This window comes from Mesoplodon bidens, assembly GCF_964165515.1.
Source record: "Mesoplodon bidens genome assembly, chromosome: 19".
NCBI classification, from domain to species: Eukaryota; Metazoa; Chordata; class Mammalia; order Artiodactyla; family Ziphiidae; genus Mesoplodon; species Mesoplodon bidens.
Window position 1 is genome coordinate 38526489 of NC_138179.1, and position 17607 is coordinate 38544095.

The 17607-nt window shown below is 59.1% G+C and overlaps 1 protein-coding gene across 2 annotated transcripts; it reads left to right on the forward strand.

Moving 5' to 3' along the window:
• Positions 1–27: 27 nt before the first annotated feature.
• On the forward strand, positions 28–17388 carry NHERF1 (NHERF family PDZ scaffold protein 1). 2 transcript variants are annotated; one of them, XM_081220354.1, is made up of 6 exons: positions 37–695; positions 11363–11524; positions 12572–12725; positions 14999–15039; positions 16199–16288; positions 16492–17388. In XM_081220354.1, the coding sequence occupies exons 1-6, from the start codon at positions 234–236 to the stop codon at positions 16684–16686; spliced, it is 1104 nt and encodes a 367-aa protein (XP_081076480.1). In that variant the 5' UTR covers positions 37–233; the 3' UTR covers positions 16687–17388. The 2 variants fall into 2 exon arrangements, with proteins under 2 accessions (XP_081076479.1, XP_081076480.1); XM_081220353.1 differs by lacking the exons at positions 16199–16288; positions 16492–17388 and adding an exon at positions 15324–16168 and having other exon boundaries at positions 28–695.
• Positions 17389–17607: the final 219 nt, after the last annotated feature.

A 17607-nucleotide genomic window follows, 5' to 3' on the forward strand; every position in this document is an offset into this window, starting at 1 on the left:
CAGACGCCGCGCACTGCGGGGATTGGTCCGTGAGCTTCGGCTTCGGTTCCTCGCAGTTCGCCTCCGCCGCTCCCACGACACCTGCTCGCTCGGCCAGTCCGGCGGCGCGGGCTTTCCCTGCCGCTCTCGCTCTCGTCCTCGTCCTCGTCTCCCGGCCCGCAGGGTGAGAAGAAGGGGTGGACCGTCCCGTCTCCGGACCCCGACCGGACGCCACTGAGCCGTTGCAGGGCGAGATGAGCACGGACGCGGCGGCCGGGGCGCCTCTACCCCGGCTCTGCTGCCTGGAGAAGGGTCCGAACGGCTACGGCTTCCACCTGCACGGGGAAAAGGGCAAGGTAGGCCAGTTCATCCGGCTGGTGGAGCCCGGCTCGCCGGCCGAGAAGTCGGGACTGCTGGCCGGAGACCGGCTAGTGGAGGTGAATGGCGAGAACGTGGAGAAAGAGACCCACCAGCAGGTGGTGAGCCGCATCCGCGCCGCACTCAACTCCGTGCGCCTGCTGGTGGTCGACCCCGAGACCGACGAGCGGCTGCAGAAGTTGGGCGTCCAGGTCCGGGAAGAGATGCTGCGCCCCCAGGAAGGATCCGGGCAGGCCGAGCCGCCCGCCGCCGCCGAGGAGCAGGGGGCTGGCGGCGAAAATGAGCCGCCCGCCGCAGCGCCGGAGCCGCACGAGGCCGAGAAGAGCCATCAGGAGCGGGTAAGTGCGGGCCCGGGCCGGACGGCGAGGCTGGAACCGGGTGGGAGGGAGAATAGTCAAGAGACCCAGGCGTCCCGGACGCCCAGCCCTGCCGCTGCCTTGTCTTTCTGAAACTGGATCCTCACGGGGGAGACTGCTTCCGCCCTCTGACCGGGCGAACTGGCAGTTACAGCCTTGAGGCTGCGTCCCGCGACCCCTACTCCCTCTCCCCAGACTGAGCTGGGACCCTGAGCGCCTTTGGGAGTGAGGGTGAGGGCGAGCAGCTCCAGGGAGCCCAGTCCCCTTTTCCTCGACACTGTCGGTGGTGTCTGCTCCGGTCCCTTGGGACTCCCAATCCCGCCCCTCCTGGTGCAAGTGACCAGCTTCCTCCACGGCCTCTGGGGGTGGTAAATGAAGCTGGGTGAGGCTAGAGCGGCCCCGACTTCAAAAAGCTAGAGGAATAACTACGCTCTTTCTGTGTGGAGCTTTAGCGCTGGGAGGGGAGGGGAGGGGGTCACACGCTGGGTTCTCAGGCACTTCCCCCCTTCCCCACAGCCCGCTGGCTGGCGTGTGTATCATTAACTTCAGCCTGGCTGGACTTCATCCTCCTGAAGTCCGGTGTGACTTCTAAGAAAGAAGCTCCACCGTCCCAAGGCGATGTATGGGGGTGGGGCTCAGGGAGGAGGCGCAGAGGCGCCTGGTCTGGAGGATGGTGGCAGCTCTGCCACCCAGGGGGATTTATGATTCTCAGGAATGTGAGGAGTAAGCGCTGGCTAGTATCTGGGAGCGGGAGGGAAGACCTTGGAGGAGGAGAAACGACGGCGGGAGTGGTCCAGCGTTCCTGGGCTGGACAGCGGACAGCAGGTCACCACGGGCAGGTGGTCTTGCCCTGGCATCAGCTGTCTCACTTCAGTCCCTGGACAGCAAAAGCAGGCTGGTTGCTTTTTGCCCACGTTTGGTGTTTCCTCTCATGACCCCAGTTTGGGTCGGCCGTAGGAGGGGCGGAGGCAAAAGGGAAGTTGTACTGAGCCTGCTGTTCCCCGGAGAGTGAAGGGGGGCCTCAGGGTGGGGTTGTGGGGAGCAGGGCCAGGGCGTCCCCTGGGCCCGTTTGGCTTCACCAGCTCTCCACCTGCTGGCAGGGGGTGTCCGTGGTGCCAGTAGGAGCCTCCCTTGACAGAGAAAGGGCACAGTTCAGCCTTTAAGGGTAGTAGGTGGAGCCGGAGAGGGCCAGTTGGTTTGGTGGAGGTGAAGTCACCAGGAGCCCTGTCCAGCCAGAGCTGGGTGCCGAGAACGCCAGGGCCACCAGGCTCCTGCTTCCTGCCGCTGCCAAGCTGGCATTGGCAAGGGTGGGGGTGGGGTCGGAGCACCCCTGGCAAGGGTTTGACACTGGGGAGTTGGAACCCATGACCTCTGGTCCCAGGCAGAAATCCAGTTAGGACTTTGTGCCGGGGGCATCGATTGACCATTCCTGTTTTTTTTTTTTTTTTTTGGACTTGGGCACTGGCACAAGTAACCCGCCACCCCCCACCCGCCACCCCTCAGGTTGCAGTCATGTTCAGCTCCTCCCGGAGCCCTTTTGGTTTTGCTGCTGGGTGCAGGAGGGCCTGCGGGGAGCTGGGGGGCACAGAGGCCAGGATGGAGGCTTGACCTAGCACATGTGCTCCCCACCGAGCCACCTGAGAAGCAGCAGAGGTTGGCTTCTGCTCTCTGGGTGAGCGCAGAATGGGGTTGCCCCAGGTAGTGGTGTGACACTTGCATTTGTGTATATGCTTTGTTGGGCCAGTGGAAGGGAACAGAACCCTCCAGCCAGTCCCAGGGACACCATCACCAGGCCTCTTGGGGTTTCAGGTCAACGAGCAAGTCAGAACTTCTCTGAGCCTTGGTTCTCCCATCAATAAAATGAAGGCATTGGATTCCAGTGACACCTGCCTGCTCTAGAATTTTACAAATAATGGAAAGTAGTTGAGCCCCTAGTGTGCTGGACTGAGCATCTTGTACGCCCAGGCATTTGAATCCCAGCTGTGAGCAGGGTCTCTCTTAGCCTCTGCATAGCCACTGAGCAGTGTTAAGTCCTTCTGGTAGGCCTGAAGATGACCCGCCCTGTCCTTGCAAAAAAAGAAAAAAAAAAGTTAATAGACATCGTAAGAGTTAATTGTTCCCCGAAAAGACAAGGGATGTCTATGTAAGGGATATACCCAGCGTTTGAATGTTACTGATTAGTTTGAGTCTGAATTCGTTTGCAAAGTGGGGGCTGTTAATGACATCCCCGTTAGTTCTCAGAAGTGAAAAAGGTGTTAGTGGGAAAGTGTCATGCAGAGTGGGTGGCGGGTGACATCTCACTGGGAAGAGCAGCCTGGGTCGAGAACGATACAGGGCAGAGGGCAAGGGGATACAGGGCAGAGGGCAAGGGGTGCCCGTAGTACTGATCTCGGAGGAGGTGGCGGGGTGCTTCCAGCTCGGCACACCTCCACCCACGGGGAGGGAAGAGAAGCAGCACCCCTGCCCACGGCCCCCCGCAGTCACAGGATGAGGCCTAAATCCTTGAGCTGGGCAGCCGGCACGGCTGGGGCTGGGCAGGCCTGAGCCAGCTCAGCTGTTCTCGCTGGGCCACCGTGAGCCAAGTTTCTCTAAGCTTCCATTTCCTCTCGTGTAAATTGGGGGTGACAGCAGGGGCCTCGTGGCGTTGGCGGAGTTACATGAGGATGCCTGTTGAGCCAGTAGCTCAGAGCCTCCACTAAGTAAGTGCTCAGTGAACATTGGTTGCTGAGATCTGAATTAATACATATTCACAGTGATGATTACACGCCCACCCAGGGGGCAGCTAGCCCTGGATCTGCCTCTCCCACTGGACACGTGCAGCCATGGCCAAGCCTGGCATCCAAAAGTGCTCCATCTGGGGTCGCTGTCATTGAAGAATCAGCCCTTCACAATCTGGCAGCCTTCTCTCGCCACCACCCCTCTTGTCCCCACCAGCCTACCAAACCACACCGAGGGTCCGAATTCCCTCCCAGCATGCATGTGCTTTGAGCCTTCGCACGTGATATTTGCACATGGGAACCCTCAGTCCCCTTCTGCGCCAAGCACGCTCCCCAAGACCACTCACCTCCCTGGAAACCTTTCCTCGACCCCACAGGCATCATGAACTCTTTCCTCACCTCCTGCCCTGTCCTTCCACCTTTTCTCACACTGAACACGCAATATCCAAATCATCTGTTCATATCTCCTCCACCAGCCCGTGCTGAGTCCCAAGGGCAACAGCTGTGGCTTATTTATGTTTATATCCCCAGCAGTGTCCCAGGGACCGAGCAGGGAGGGGCTCAATAAATAATTTTTGCATGAATGGATGAATGCGAAACAGCCATGGGGGACCTTTGTCCTAATTCATCTCAGCCCAACCCACCTGGGCCTGTTCATGCCTCGAGAGCACACCTGGAGATTGGAATTCCAGATAGAGCTTACTCTCGCTCCTTTTTCTTGCCTACTAGCAGCTTCCATTTTAAAACTAGAGAGCCAAAAGTCTGTGAATCCCAGCCCTGTTGCCCTCTGGCTCTGGGACCCTGATTGTTCAGCGTTCCCCACGAGCCTCAGGTTCTACCTCTGTGAAATGGGGACTCCGACCCCACCCTGCAGGGCTGTGGGAGAGATTTGATGAGATGATGCGGAAGGTGTGTGTGTGTAAGTGCCCAGCGTGGGGTGGGTTCCCGCCACGCCTGACCTTGATCCCAGAGGTACCCCAGGTGGCAGAGTCGGGGGTGGGCACAATTAGCTGGCAGCCTCCAACCTCTTTCCCACGTTCCCGTTCCCGTTTCACACGGACCGAGCTGGAGTCTGCGAGGGCAGAGCAGGGCTTGAGCTGCAGGATGTTTGGATTGGAAATGGACAGGGTGTGACGCTTGTGTGCTGGTTCCTCCTCTTAAGCCACATACTTGGGATTTCTTTCTCCCCTGGGATAGCCCCTGGTTCTGACCTTCTGGTTCCTGTTCAGTCCTGGAGATGATTCTCTTGGAAAGAGAAAGAGGCTTTTTTCTCAAGGAACCCCGTCATGTCTCCATGGGGGGGCCCTTCTCTTCCTTCCCAGGCTTGCCATCCCATGGATCCCTGAGGAAGTGGGGGAGTGCTTAGGAATTAGGGGAAGGGGCCTGGCTAAGGTCTTGAGGGTGCTGTGAACCTCTTACAGAGAGAAACCAGAGCTCTAGACCCTGATAATGGGAGCTACTCTAAGCCTACTAGTTGCCCGGCCCTGTGCCCTAAAGATAGTGATACACACTTCATTGAATTTTTTTTTCTTCCCTCACCACAACCCTGCAAATCAGGTATTATTTTCTCCATTTTGTAAGTTGATAAATAATAAGTAAATGGTAGTTATTATATGTGTCTGGCAATGTGCTGTGTACTAAACATGCCTTATCTCAGTTAATCCACATGACCGCCCTACGGGGTAGATACTAGCCCCATTGTCCATATGTGGAGACTGAGGCTCCATCAGTGCCAGGGGTGTGGCCCCACGGTTCTCAGCAGGGAGCCCTTACCCTGTAGCAGGGCTGTGTCTGAGAACCCCACTCACTCTGACTCCAGTGTCTGCACGTCCATCCAGCTTGCGTTGTGCTTTAAGGGCCTGACCCTCTCTAGCTGGGTGTCTCTGCCCATCACATTCTGGGCCATACCAGGGCCATCACAGCAGCATAAATTCAGGCTTCTAGAACTAGCTCCCTGCAAGGATCCCGGGCTCCCAGGTGCTTCTGTCCCCAGGGGACACCATCAGGAAAAGTGTCAGCCCTGATAGAAGGCCTCAGCCCAGAAGGGGCAGGCTCCAGGCCCCATCCCTTCTCACATGATGGGCCCAGCGGGGAGTCTGGTGACCAAGTCTCTACCCTCATCCCCAGGGCCTGAGAACTGTCCTTGCTGGCTCTGGGGCTCCCCTGTAGCACAAAGGACCCCCCCTGAGAGGCTGACCTTGACTGTTGGCCTTGGCCTTCCTCCCCCACCCCTCAGGGTAGGACAGTTCACCACGTCCCCCGACCCCAGACCATGTTTAGCTTCCTGCGCCCTGAAAAGGACAAGTGGTGCTGATGCCTCTAGGCCTGGGTTCTAGTGCCACTCAAGGCTGGGGGACTGAGGCCGGAGCTCTGACTTTCCAGGGACAAAGGCTCCGGCCTCTCCCTGTGCTTGTTATAAGGTCGTCATGCCCAGTTGAAACAGCAAAGGCCATGGGGATGTAGGGGACAGCCTAATAGTTGAGAGTGAGACCTCTAGGGTCTGTATGGGCCTTTTTGGAAGCCACTGGCCACGTGTGGCTCTTAGAGCTTGAAATGTGCTGGTTGAAATTGAGATGTGCTGTAAGTGAAAAATAAAATGCACACCAGATTTTGAAAACTTAGTACAGAAAAAAGGATGTAAAATATCCCATTAATAACTTTTAAATAGATGACGTGTTAGAATGATAATATTTTGGGTATGTTGTGTTAAATAAGATATTAAAATTGATTTCTCTTGTTTCTTTTTACGTTTTAATTTGGCTACTAGAAACGTTTAAGTTACCTACGCGACTGGCATTCTGTTTCTATGGGGCAGTGCTGCTCTAGATCTGAGCTCAAAGCCGACCCTTTTCTATCAGCTGTGTGTACTTGAGCAGTTTATGCCACCTGTTTGAACCTGAGTTTCCTCATCTGTGAAGTGAGGGCAATAATACCCTCCTCCCAAAGGGTTACAGTTGGGTCCTAACGAGAATATACACTTATAAAGCCCTGGTGGGGTGCTTGGGTGCTTGGCACTTAGTAAGTGCTCACTAAAGGGCAGCTGCTTTTTGTTATTTCAATAGAGCCCGGATTTCACAAGCTCCGAGAAGGTCCTTACAGAGCCTCTTGGGACAGCCCACAGGAGTTAAATCCAGCAACTTCTGGAAGGAGGGTGAGGGGTGAGGAGGGATGATGGTAGAGAGCCTGCAGGGGCAGGCGGGCATGGGGCGGCCAGCCTGGATCGTGTCCAGCCAGGCCGCAGCCCAGGTACCAGCCTGCTCCATCCCAGGCTTGCCCAGGCCTGGGGAGAACTGAGCCAAACTCTCCATCGGGTGGGTCTCTGGCCAGCACCGGGAGAAAGGAGCCAGAGGGAGAACCTGGCTCAGGATCCCTGCGTGGGGGTGTCAGAGAAGCAGCCCCCACTTTATCATCTGGCTCCCTCCTGGATCCCACCCTGCGGGTCTCCGGAGAAGGGCCTTCCCACTGAGAAACAGCAAGCACAAGATCAAGGCCTAGAGTCGCTCCTTTTTTGCAGAGGGAGGTGTCCAGCATTCCTCAGTGTGCACAGACCTTGGGCTGGGGTGTCTTCTACGGAGAAATAAATGAAGCCACATCAGGGCCAGAGATCATGGGTCAGTGACGGCCAAGCCCTTGGTTAACCTGCCTTTGGGTGAGGAGAGGATGCCTTCAGCCTAGAGCCTGGACACTGGCCAGCAGTCTGAGCTCCTGGTCACTTCCCAGCCTGCCCTAAGGACAGTGCCCCCATGCTGCTCAGTCACACGTCATCCCCAGGCAGAGGCAGCTCGCTCCATCCTGGTTTCCTTGAAGGGTTGGCACCAGACCCAGGCCTATGTCTCCAGAGCCCCGTGGAGCGGCCTGAGCTGCATCCCAGAGCAGCCCTAGCTCCTTACACCCTGTATACCCCACCCCTCCCCCACCAGAACAGCCAGGGCTCCATCTCCCCACCTCCCCACCCCTCCTCCCTTGTTGGGGCTGATTCCCCTGCGTGGGGGCAGGGTATCATTCTTATCTTATTTGCATAAACAAGAGCCCTCGGCCGGGCTGGGGGGAAGGGCAGCCTTGGGAGGTGACGAGTCACCTCTGTTGTTCCCCTAGCCACCCCGGTGGTCTTGCGTCTTGCTGCTCCTGCAGCCGCCCCTTCTGGGGCCCAGAGCTGGCTGGCCTGTGAGAATCAGCCTGGCTGTTTTCTATAGGGCCCATCACCATGGCACCGGCCAGGGAGGGGCTGGGCCCTGTGGGGCGTTGGCCCCCAGCCGCCCTCCCCGAGGAGGAGCAGGGAACGGCCCTGGGCCTGCTCCCCAGAGACGGTCACCAGGATTAGGGTATCGACTTTCCCCAGCTTTCCAGGTGGCTGCTGGTGGTGCCTATTGAATTCCGTGCCCAACATCCGCTCCCTGGGCTGAGTGGGTGGAGGTGACTGGGCTCCCTGGGTGAGGAGGAGGGAATGGAGCGAGCAGCCGGGGCAGGCCTGTGCAAGGCTCGGGACAGCCTGAGACCCGGAGGGTGGGAGAAGCCCCCATGGGAAGAGTCTAGAGGCAGCTCTCCTGACTGGGTCTATTCTGGAAGGCAGGTCTGGCATTGTCTGGAAGGGAGAGACTCATCCAGCCCCCAGCCGCCCCAGCCCATTTGCACAGCCCGTCGGCCACCATTGCCTCCTGGTCCTTCCTCTCACTTCTCTGCCAGTCTCCCCACTGAGCAGATCCTGATTTTTACTTCCGAGCTGTCATCCTCACTGGAAGACCCACCTGAATCTCTGAACACGCTGGGGCCATGTTCCCCTCCGGAGCTGCCACCATGGCACAAGTCCCCTCCTGAGCTCCTGGGAGCTGCATACCACCCCCAAGATGTCCCAGATGTTCCATTTATTCCCCTTGCCCCAGCTCTGGGGGTGTGGGCCCAGAGCAATGGCGGCCAAGCTCCGGCCGGCACCTGACCCCTCCCCTCCCCATCTTCTCTTCTCAGTGCTGGGCCTGGAGACCACACACCCCTAGGGAGCTGCTCCCAGGACTCCTGACAGCACCAGCCTCCACCAGGCTGGGATGGGCTCCTTTGATGGGCTGACTCAGCAGCTGGCAATGACACCTCCTGGGGGCAGCTGGGGGAAGGGTGGAGAGCAACGAGGGAAGAATGGGAAGCCCCCCACCCCCACCCCAGTCCCCTGGGAAGGGAGGGAGCCTCTGGGGACTGGGGAAGATGGGAGCTGGGTGGGGCTCTATACTTGTCTGAGCGCTTCGGAAAACGCCTGGGGTTTCCTTGTCCCCCGCCCCAGCCACCCCCAGAAAGCAACGGAACAGGTCCCAGTGCAGGGGGAAGGGAGCAGCGGGGGCCTGGGCCCTGCAGGTGCGTCTACCATTTCCTGAGATCCTCATGGCTTGGCGCCGGCAGAAGGGAGTGAGGTGCATACGACAGGTCACCAGGCAAGGGTCCCCGGGGTGAAAGGTGCTGAGGATCAGTGAGGGAAGCCCAGGGCACAGAGACCCATCACGGGGGCAGCCAGTGCCGCCCCGCCAGCCAGGAGGACATCCGAAGCCGCCGGGCCTGCTCACCAACGTGTCGCCCCGCGAGAGGCCGCGAGCCTGAGCCTCGGAAGGAAGCCTGCGGTTTCATCATCTCCTCGCCCCTCCCAGCGGAGGCTGCAAGCGGTGTTTGCAACTCCCCAGCTCCAAGTGGGCCTCCTCCCAGCCTGGGCTTGGGTCCTTCCAGGGATGGTGGCAGGAGCACAGGTCCCGAGGCAGAGCCCGGGGTGGCGTCCCGGCTCCTCCACCGTGAAGCTCTGACATCAGGCAGTGGGCTTCCTGTCTCAGTTTCCCCATCTCGAGGATAGGGGTCAGGCTTAACCCTCACCCTACCCCAACCCTATCTCGAGGATGGGGGCCAGGCTCTCCGGAGTGAGGGGCGGGGGGTGGGGGGAGCAGAGACATCAGAGCTGCCCTCTCCCTTCCCCGTGATTCACCCTCCCCGCTTTCTCAGGGGGGCAGAAAGCTGAGCCTGCCCCGTGGTAGCAACTGGTCGGACCTGTTCCTGCTCCCCTGGGCCTGGGGGAGGGCTGGGCTGGCAGCTCCGTGGAGGGAATAGCTTGAGGGGAAAAGAGCCTCATTTCCGGAACTAGATCCCGGTGGGGGGCAGGGCCGCAGGCTGCGGGAGGGCCTCCCCCCACCCCACCCCAGGGGAAGCAGCGGGGGGGGGGTGCATCAGCGGGGGAGTGGGCCTGCAGTGAGGACCAGAAGGGGGATGAGGAGAACTGGAGAAAAGAGGGTGCCTCCGTGGGCGCCCCCCACATTTTTATGCTCCCTCAACTGTCTCAGCTGTTGTCTGGGGTGAAGTGAGAGCGCACGGGGGCTCTAGCCCAGATTAGGGTAAACCCAGGCCTAAAGGGCACCTCAGCCCTCCTTCCTGCCTTGGCCCCTCCACACCCCCTACCAACATCCTGAAACACACAAAGGCCCACCCAGGCATATATAAAGGAAAGCAGAGTCACCCTCCTCCGGCCACCTCCCTGCCCCTCCCAGAGCAGAGGGGTGGGGACTGAGTCTTCACTGCAGATGGCAGCTGCCTCCTGGGGCCAGCGAGTTGGGGCAGGAGGCCTGTAAGCCCTCCCCTCCCTCCCCACCCCTCCCTTGCCTTCTCCTCTCCCAGCTGGAGAGTGAGGTCTCAGAGCTACCGGGCACCCCACCCTCAGAATCTCACTTCTCAGCTTCTTGTGACTATTCATTAGTATTGATATTAACAATGATGGCAAACCGTGCACAGGGATTTTAGCGTGGTCAGGTGTTCCCACATGTGTTAATTACCCCCTGGACCTCCTAGCAACCCTGGCACTAAGAATGGTCTACAAACAATGAACCCAAGGCTCTGAGAAGGAAATTACTTGCCCCAGGTCACATAGCTCATAAGCGGGAGAAGCTGGAACCTGGGCCAGGGCCCTGACTTCAGCTTTTGCTCCTTGCCTGGCAGCCGGGTGATAACCCAGAGCTAGCAGGCCTGGGAGAAAGGAGAGAGGGACCCCAAGTCGGTCATGGGCTCAGGCCTCTGGCCCCCTCACACTGTGTTCCCCCTGTCATGTAAACGGACCATAGGGCTGCAGCTTCTAAGCTAAGCTGCTTAGGCTGGTGAAAAGTGTTTTCCGCGGAGGGTCTGAGTGTTGAAGAGCAGTCTTCCTGTGCCTTTTCCGTGGGTCCCCCTCTCCAGGCCGTGGACACAGCCACACGGGGCTCCCTTCAGCCCAGCCCTGCTTCTCACCGCTCCCCTCCCCATTCAGGCTCCCTGGGGACCCACACGGTCTTTGGGGTTCTGTTGCTGCCTTTGCCCTCAGCCTTGGTTCTGCTGGTGGGATATCCGTGCCTGTCCTGTCCGGTACCCCTGGCTGTGCCTCCCTCCGGTCTGTGGTCATCGGGCCCCCAGCTCCCTTCTGGCTGGGCCACCTTGCTTGGTGGGGACGAGACAGGAGTCTGTGTGGGCGAGGAAAGGCTTTACTGTAAACATGCTGACCAGCTTTGTGTAACCAGCTGCCCTTGCTTCCCCCGCTGCAGACAATAGGGTACAAAAGGGCTGGGGGTCCCCAGTCACTGTCCCAGGTACCCAGCCAGGCTGGCAGGGATGCTACCCCCTGAGAGATGAGGTAGTGATCAAAAAAACGTGATTACCCTTAGAATGTCAAAAGGGGAGAGACTTGAGCTAATCTGCTCCCACCCCTCATTTGCCAGAAGAGGGAACGGTGGCCTGCCCAGGGTCACCCAGCCAGGTTGCTGCAGTGCGGGGTCTCAGGCCTTCTGAGTCCCAGGCCAGCATTCTCCCTCGTTGCTGTGTAGGATCTCAGCAAGGTTGCATCCTCCCCCAGTCTTCCTTGGTGGGGAGGTGGGGTCAGGCGTGGAGCAGGGAGGGCGGAACCCCGGATGCTGTGGGATGACCGTGGCCCCTCCTTTGTCCCCGCAGCACGACCTCCGGCCTCGGCTCTGCGCCATGAAGAAGGGTCCCAACGGCTACGGCTTCAACCTGCACAGCGACAAGTCCAAGCCAGGCCAGTTCATCCGGGCAGTGGACCCAGACTCGCCTGCTGAGGCCTCGGGGCTCCGGGCCCAGGACCGCATCGTGGAGGTAACGCTTCTTGCTCTCCTCCCAGGCTCTTCCTTCCTGACTGCAGGAGGCCTCCCCTGCGGCAGGCGTCACATCATTGCTCCTTCGTTAGCCCGTGAGGCTCGGGCAGCCCAGAGATACCAGACGGATGGATGGATGGGAGAGGGGGGAGGATGGTGGGGGAGTGGGCAGGAGGGAAGGAAGGAAGGACAAAAGGAAGGAAAGATGGGGGACTTCCCTGGCGGTCCAGTGGTTAGGACTGTGCGCTTCCACTCCTGGAGCCTGGGTTCAATCCCTGGTCGGGGAACTGAGATCCACAAGCCATGCGGCGTGGCAAAAAAAAAAAAAAAAAAGATTAAAAAAAAAAGGAAGGAAAGATGGGTGGTGGACAGATGGAGAGATGGACTGACTTCTCTCCTGCCTGGATCTCCCCTGGGCTCTTCTTCACCGAGCAGACACACTCAGCTGTCCACGATTCACGCATCCATCCAGCTAGACATCTGGGGCCACCGCCAGAGCTTCCCTCTGCCTGAGGCCTCCATGCCAGGCACAAGGATGGGGGCGGGAGGATGAAATCCTTCTCCCAAGTAGGGCTCTCAGGCACACTCTTACACTCTTGTGCTATGCTCATTGGGAGAGGAAACGTGAACCAAGTGTCTTGGGGCCGGTCCCAGAATCTCAGTCTTAGAACCTTAGAGCTGGAAGATCAGCTCTCCCAAGACGTCTCATTTTACATGTGAGCAAACCAAGGCCCAGGGAGGGAAGTACCTAGAAAAGCTGGGGCCCAACCCAGGCCTCCCAGATCTTTCCCGTCCCATGTCACAGCTGTGTTTGTTCAGTCTTGGCCGGGTATTTTCTTTGGCTTTTCCCACGTGTCCTGCCTCCCCATCTGGCCATCAGGTGGGAGGATCACTTGGCCTGGTTCAGGACTCCACAGGCAAGGGGGGGCTGAGTGTCCCCCAATTGCCAACTGGCCGAGGACAAAGAGGACCCCTTGTACTGCTTCCAGCTGCCCCCGCCCACCCCGGAACTGAGACCTGTGCCAGTAACCCCTGCCACCACCCACAGGTGAACGGGGTCTGCGTGGAGGGCAAGCAGCACGGGGATGTGGTATCTGCCATCAAGGCTGGCGGGGACGAGGCCAAGCTGCTGGTGGTGGACAAGGAGACCGATGAGTTCTTCAAGAAATGCAAAGTGATCCCGTCTCAGGAGCACCTGCATGGTGAGCTGGGCAGGGCGGCCCGAGGCCCCCAGGTCAGGGATGTGGGCCGGTGCTCTAGAGTCTACTGTGTCCCGCGGGACGGGAGGCAGACGGTGTAGGTTGGGAGAGAGGGTCAGGGAGAGGACGCCGGCGCTGACAGTGGGTTTCTGAGGGTGGCATATGTATGACGGGGGGAAGCTGGCACGAGGGATGGCGAGATGGAAGCGAGCTGCTGATTCCCAGGCCAAAGCTGCAGCTCCAGAGGGAGGCCTGGGCCCCCACCCCTCTCCCCCCAGCAAGCTCTCAGGGCAGTGCAGTTGCAAGGAAAGGGTTAAGTCTGGAGAGGCTTCCAGCCTTAGCTTGGTCAGATCAGAGTCCAATGACAGGGCCCAGGACCTCCCCTTCCCTTCTCTCAGGTTGTCTTGGAAACCCAGGCTCGCTGGCTCTAGAGAGCAGTGGGTCCCTGGGCCCCTGCCCTCCCCATCCCCCGCATCACCCTGCCAAGCCTGGCACCTCCCCCGCCCTAGCCCAAGCCAAATGGGGCAGGGCTGCTGCACCAGGGCAGGGAGGAGTTGAGCAGCGATCTGCTCCCTGGTCTGGACTTTTCTCCCTGGAAAGATGGCTCCTGGAGGGGTGGGGGGCTGGGTGGTAAATCTTTGGACTTTGCAATGGGTGGGGCCTCCCTGAGGGTCATATTTATAGCAGATGGGTCCACACAAAGGTCCTGCCACAAACTTAGATCCCCAGCTGGAGGGGCCCAGTGGGTCCTGGGGGTTCCTGGAGGCGGGGATGGGTGAGTTAGAAGTCACTAGCAGACCCTGGGCATGGGAGGTGGGTACCCCTTTACCCTTGGCTCCCAAGTTCATGGAAACCAGGTAACTCAGATAATCCCCTTTCTCATTAAGGGGGAAACTGAAGCCAAGAGAGGCCCCCAGGCTTGTTCTTGGCAACATGGTGTGGGAAGACACAGCTGAAATCTGGATTCCCCTCAGCTGCTCAAATACCTCCCCCGGCCTCCCCCAGCATCCTTCTCCGCCCCCCACCCCCAAGTCATCAACCCTCAGACATTCCTCCCTCCTCTGTCCCCGTCTGGCTGGGTGGAAACGCCCTGGGAACCTCAGTGACTGCAGCCTCTGGCCAGAGGACCTGCACAGGGAGACCTGGGGGTGGGTACCCTCCCCGGGTGACCCTGCTCCCAGCTGGATGTAACTCTCCCTGTGGAGAGGAATGCCCCCTCCCAGCGGCTGCCTCCCTACCACAGTGAGACAGCCTACAGCTCATGGGTGAGGGGCTGCTTGCAGGGGGATGGGAGTGAGTGTCCCTGTGTCCCAGCAATCCCCTGCCCAGCCACCTTGGGAAGGCTGGGTGAGTGTCAGGTATGCCTGCCTTGTGCCGGGGCCCCGGTCCAGGGGAGGAGAAAGACACAACGCTGATCTTAAGCTAAGAGTTCAGAAGAAACCCACCCAGGCTGACCAGTCCCCAGAGATGGAACAGCCCCCCTTGCAGCCAGGTGGGGTGTCTACCCTGAGTGAGCCCAGGGAGGGTGACCCCAGGCCCGGTTTCTCTCCCTCTGACCCCTTCTGCCACCACCAGGTTTCCCATTGGCTGGGGGAGGGCACACCCAGGACTCTGCCCTGAGCCCTCTGGTCCCCCCACCCCACCCCGATTCCCCACACTGGCCAGTAGGAGTTGGGGTTCTTTTCTTTCAGCTGATGCAGGTACTAATCATAACCAGGGTGTGGTCCCAGTTCTGGTGACGCCACCGTCACCTAGGAAGCATATGAAAGATATTGGTTCCTAGGCCTGTCCCAGACCCACTGAAACAGAAACTCTGATGCCAAAGCCCAGGAATCTGTATTTCTAACAAGCTTCCCGGGTGGCTGGTAGGCAGCCAGCCTGGAATTTCAGCTCCCTCTAGGACAGTGCTTTTTTTCAAACAGCTCCTTACTCATCAGTGGTTCTTGGGATTAATCGAGTAGGCAGAGGCCAGCATCTTTTTTTTTTTTTTTTATGAAACTGAATAGAAAATATCAAAAAGTATTGCGATGTAGTAAGGGCAAGTTGTTTTGTTAAACTTTTGTCACACACACGCATAGTCTATGTGGGTGCTGGGTTGTCAAAATGTCAAAGGGACTCACAGTGGGTGGCAGTCAAGGGACTTTTAAACACTGACCTTGGGGAACAAGATCTGCTTATCTGCCCAAACCCCACAACTTCCACTGCCTTCCATGCCCCACTCCATCGGCATTCCCCAGAGCCTCTGACTCACCTCCGCTCTTTTCTCCTTCGCCTAGGTCCCTTGCCTGAGCCCTTCACCAATGGAGAGATCCGGAAGGTAAAGGCAGACCCCTAATTGCTTCTCTGGCGCTCAGTCCTGGGGTGCAGGAGGAGGTGGGGGGTGGACAGCATCTGGCTCAGGTGGAAACTACGAGTTTCCAGGCTGCTCCCTCCTGAGCCCCAAGCTACATAACTGCCCATTTATCCCTCAGCCCCCGCCTGGGGCCAAGGCAGTGGGGAGGGAGAGGGGCCTGGCCAGCCCCGTCTGCAGCCCGCCATCCTGGGTGACAAGCTCCGCCTCTAGCTACCCACCGCACAGAGGAGGCCATTCTTCCCCCCAAGAACAGAGCTGCAGTGTCTGGCCGCGCGCTTCCCGGCCCCTGCTACTTCCAGTCTGGGTTGGAAGAACAAAGCCTCTCCTCCCCGGACAGAAGGGAAGAGAAGGCAGCGGAGGCTGGGGGAGAGATGGCAGAGCCCGGTGCCAGCTGGGGCCACAGAGGAACCCAGGCAGGAGCTGAGCACCAAGCCACAGCCCTGGTCAAGGCCTTGGCTCTAGGATGGGCCGACTCGCTGACGGACCACAGAACGAGAGCTCTCTGCAGGGTCTGCTCAAAGGCTTCCCTTCCCCGGGGGCTCCTGCTGGGGGACAGACACAGCAAGGGGCTGGCCCTGGACCACCTGAGCCTTCTGTCACTCTACCTGTGGGTCTAGAACTCTCATCCACCGCCTTCCTTCAGAGCCCTTCTTGGCTGCTTTGGGGTTAAGATTTCAAGAATCCCGGGGTCAAGTCCAAGTAAACAGTCAGATGGGCTGCAGGAGATTCAGGGAGCATCACGGGCGTTCCCCACGCCAAGCAAAGATGCTCCCAGTGTCCCCACACTCCAGGAGGCCCCTCCTAGGTCGCCGTCCCAAAAGGCGAGTCAGCCCCAAAGGCTGCATTGGGAGGACTGGGGCGGGTAACTCAGCTAATCCCAGGATGGATGGTTCCTCCTGCCTGGGTGGTGGAACCGGGCTACCCTCTGATCCTTGGAAGAATGTGAAAATGTAAATCCTCGAGGGGCCCTGGCAGACTCAGGCAGTGGGGTTCTGGGGTGGATAGCAAGGGCTTAAGTGGAACTTCTCAGACCGAGGAGCCTGTCTTCCCTGGGAATGTCCTTCCTCGCCCAGGACTGCCCACCCCATGCCTTGCCCACCCACACGCCTCTTCTCTGTGCCAGGAGAACAGTCGTGAAGCCCTGGTGGAGACAGCCTCCGAGAGCCCCAGGCCAGCCCTGGCAAGATCCACCTCCAGTGACACCAGTGAGGAGGTAGGCTGGGCGGAGGGGGGTGGCACTGGGTGACAGGAAGTCCATTCCCAGGCCACACTTGATCCTGGCACACCAGCCTGTGTGGAGGTCACATGCTGAGCCACGTTCAGTTCTTGTGACCTGGCTTCCCTGGGCACCGCCCCAAGGGAGCCACCTCGCCAAGGCACTAACTCCCCCGCTCTGCCGCCCCCTCCTCTTTACAGCTGAATTCCCAAGACAGCCTCAAGAAACAGGACTGCACGGCACCCTCATCTACCTCCTCCTCCTCCTCCGACCCCATCCTGGACTTCAACATCTCCCTGGCCGTGGCCAAAGAGAGGGCCCACCAGAAGCGCAGCAGCAAACGGGCCCCGCAGATGGACTGGAGCAAGAAAAACGAACTCTTCAGCAACCTCTGAGTGCCCCAGCCACCAGGAAGGCTGGCAGGGCCGGGCCAGCCCCACACCCCGACCCGACTCCTTTTCCCTCTTCCCCACTTACCCCCAAATCGACATACAAATCAGCACCAGCATCTCCTCTCTTGGCAAATCTGACTTTTTCTAGAGAACTGTGTTCTTCCCTTACTTCGGGGAAGGTGACTGTTTTTCCGTCCTGGCCCCAATCAGAAAGCAGACTGTCCCCCACTGGGTGCTTCAGCCTACCAGGTGTCCCGATGCCACCCTCCTGGGACATCACCGGGACCTCCACTGAGCAAGGATCGTGGGACTGGGCGAGAGGTCACCTTCCCACATGACCCCAAGTGATGGCTGGGTCCAGGATTGATCGAGGACTCAGATCACAGCAACATCTCGGAGTGGACAGGGGGCCATCATCCTAAGCTGTGGCTTGGGCATCTTTTTTTTTGTTTGATTTTTTTTTTTTTTTTTTTAAGAGTGCAGTACCACAGACTTTAGCTGGACTTTCGTTTCCTTGATTAACGTGATTTTCCAGGTTGTTGCATCCAGGACATAGCAGCGGCCTTAGCCTAGAACTTTGTTGTTTCTGCTCCCACCCCCCCAGAGACCTGGGCAACACGGGGAGGGTTTGGCCACCTGCTGCCCAGCCCTGAGCCAGGCACAGTTGTAAGGAAACGCTATCGAAATTCAACTGGTTTCTCCAAACTGCCTTGGCCTCTGTGTTTTCCTTTGGAGCTCTGTCCATGGGTGTTCCCGGCGTGGCCTCTGGCGGAGAGGGTAGGGAACCGCTGGAGGGAGGGGATGGCCCAGGGGTCCTTGTGATCCCGAGCCCAGAGCCGGAGGTGGGGTGGCTTTATCCCCAGGGCCTTGAACCTGTAGCTGCTCCGTGGGTGGCCCTGCCGGCCCCCCACCCCCACCCCATGT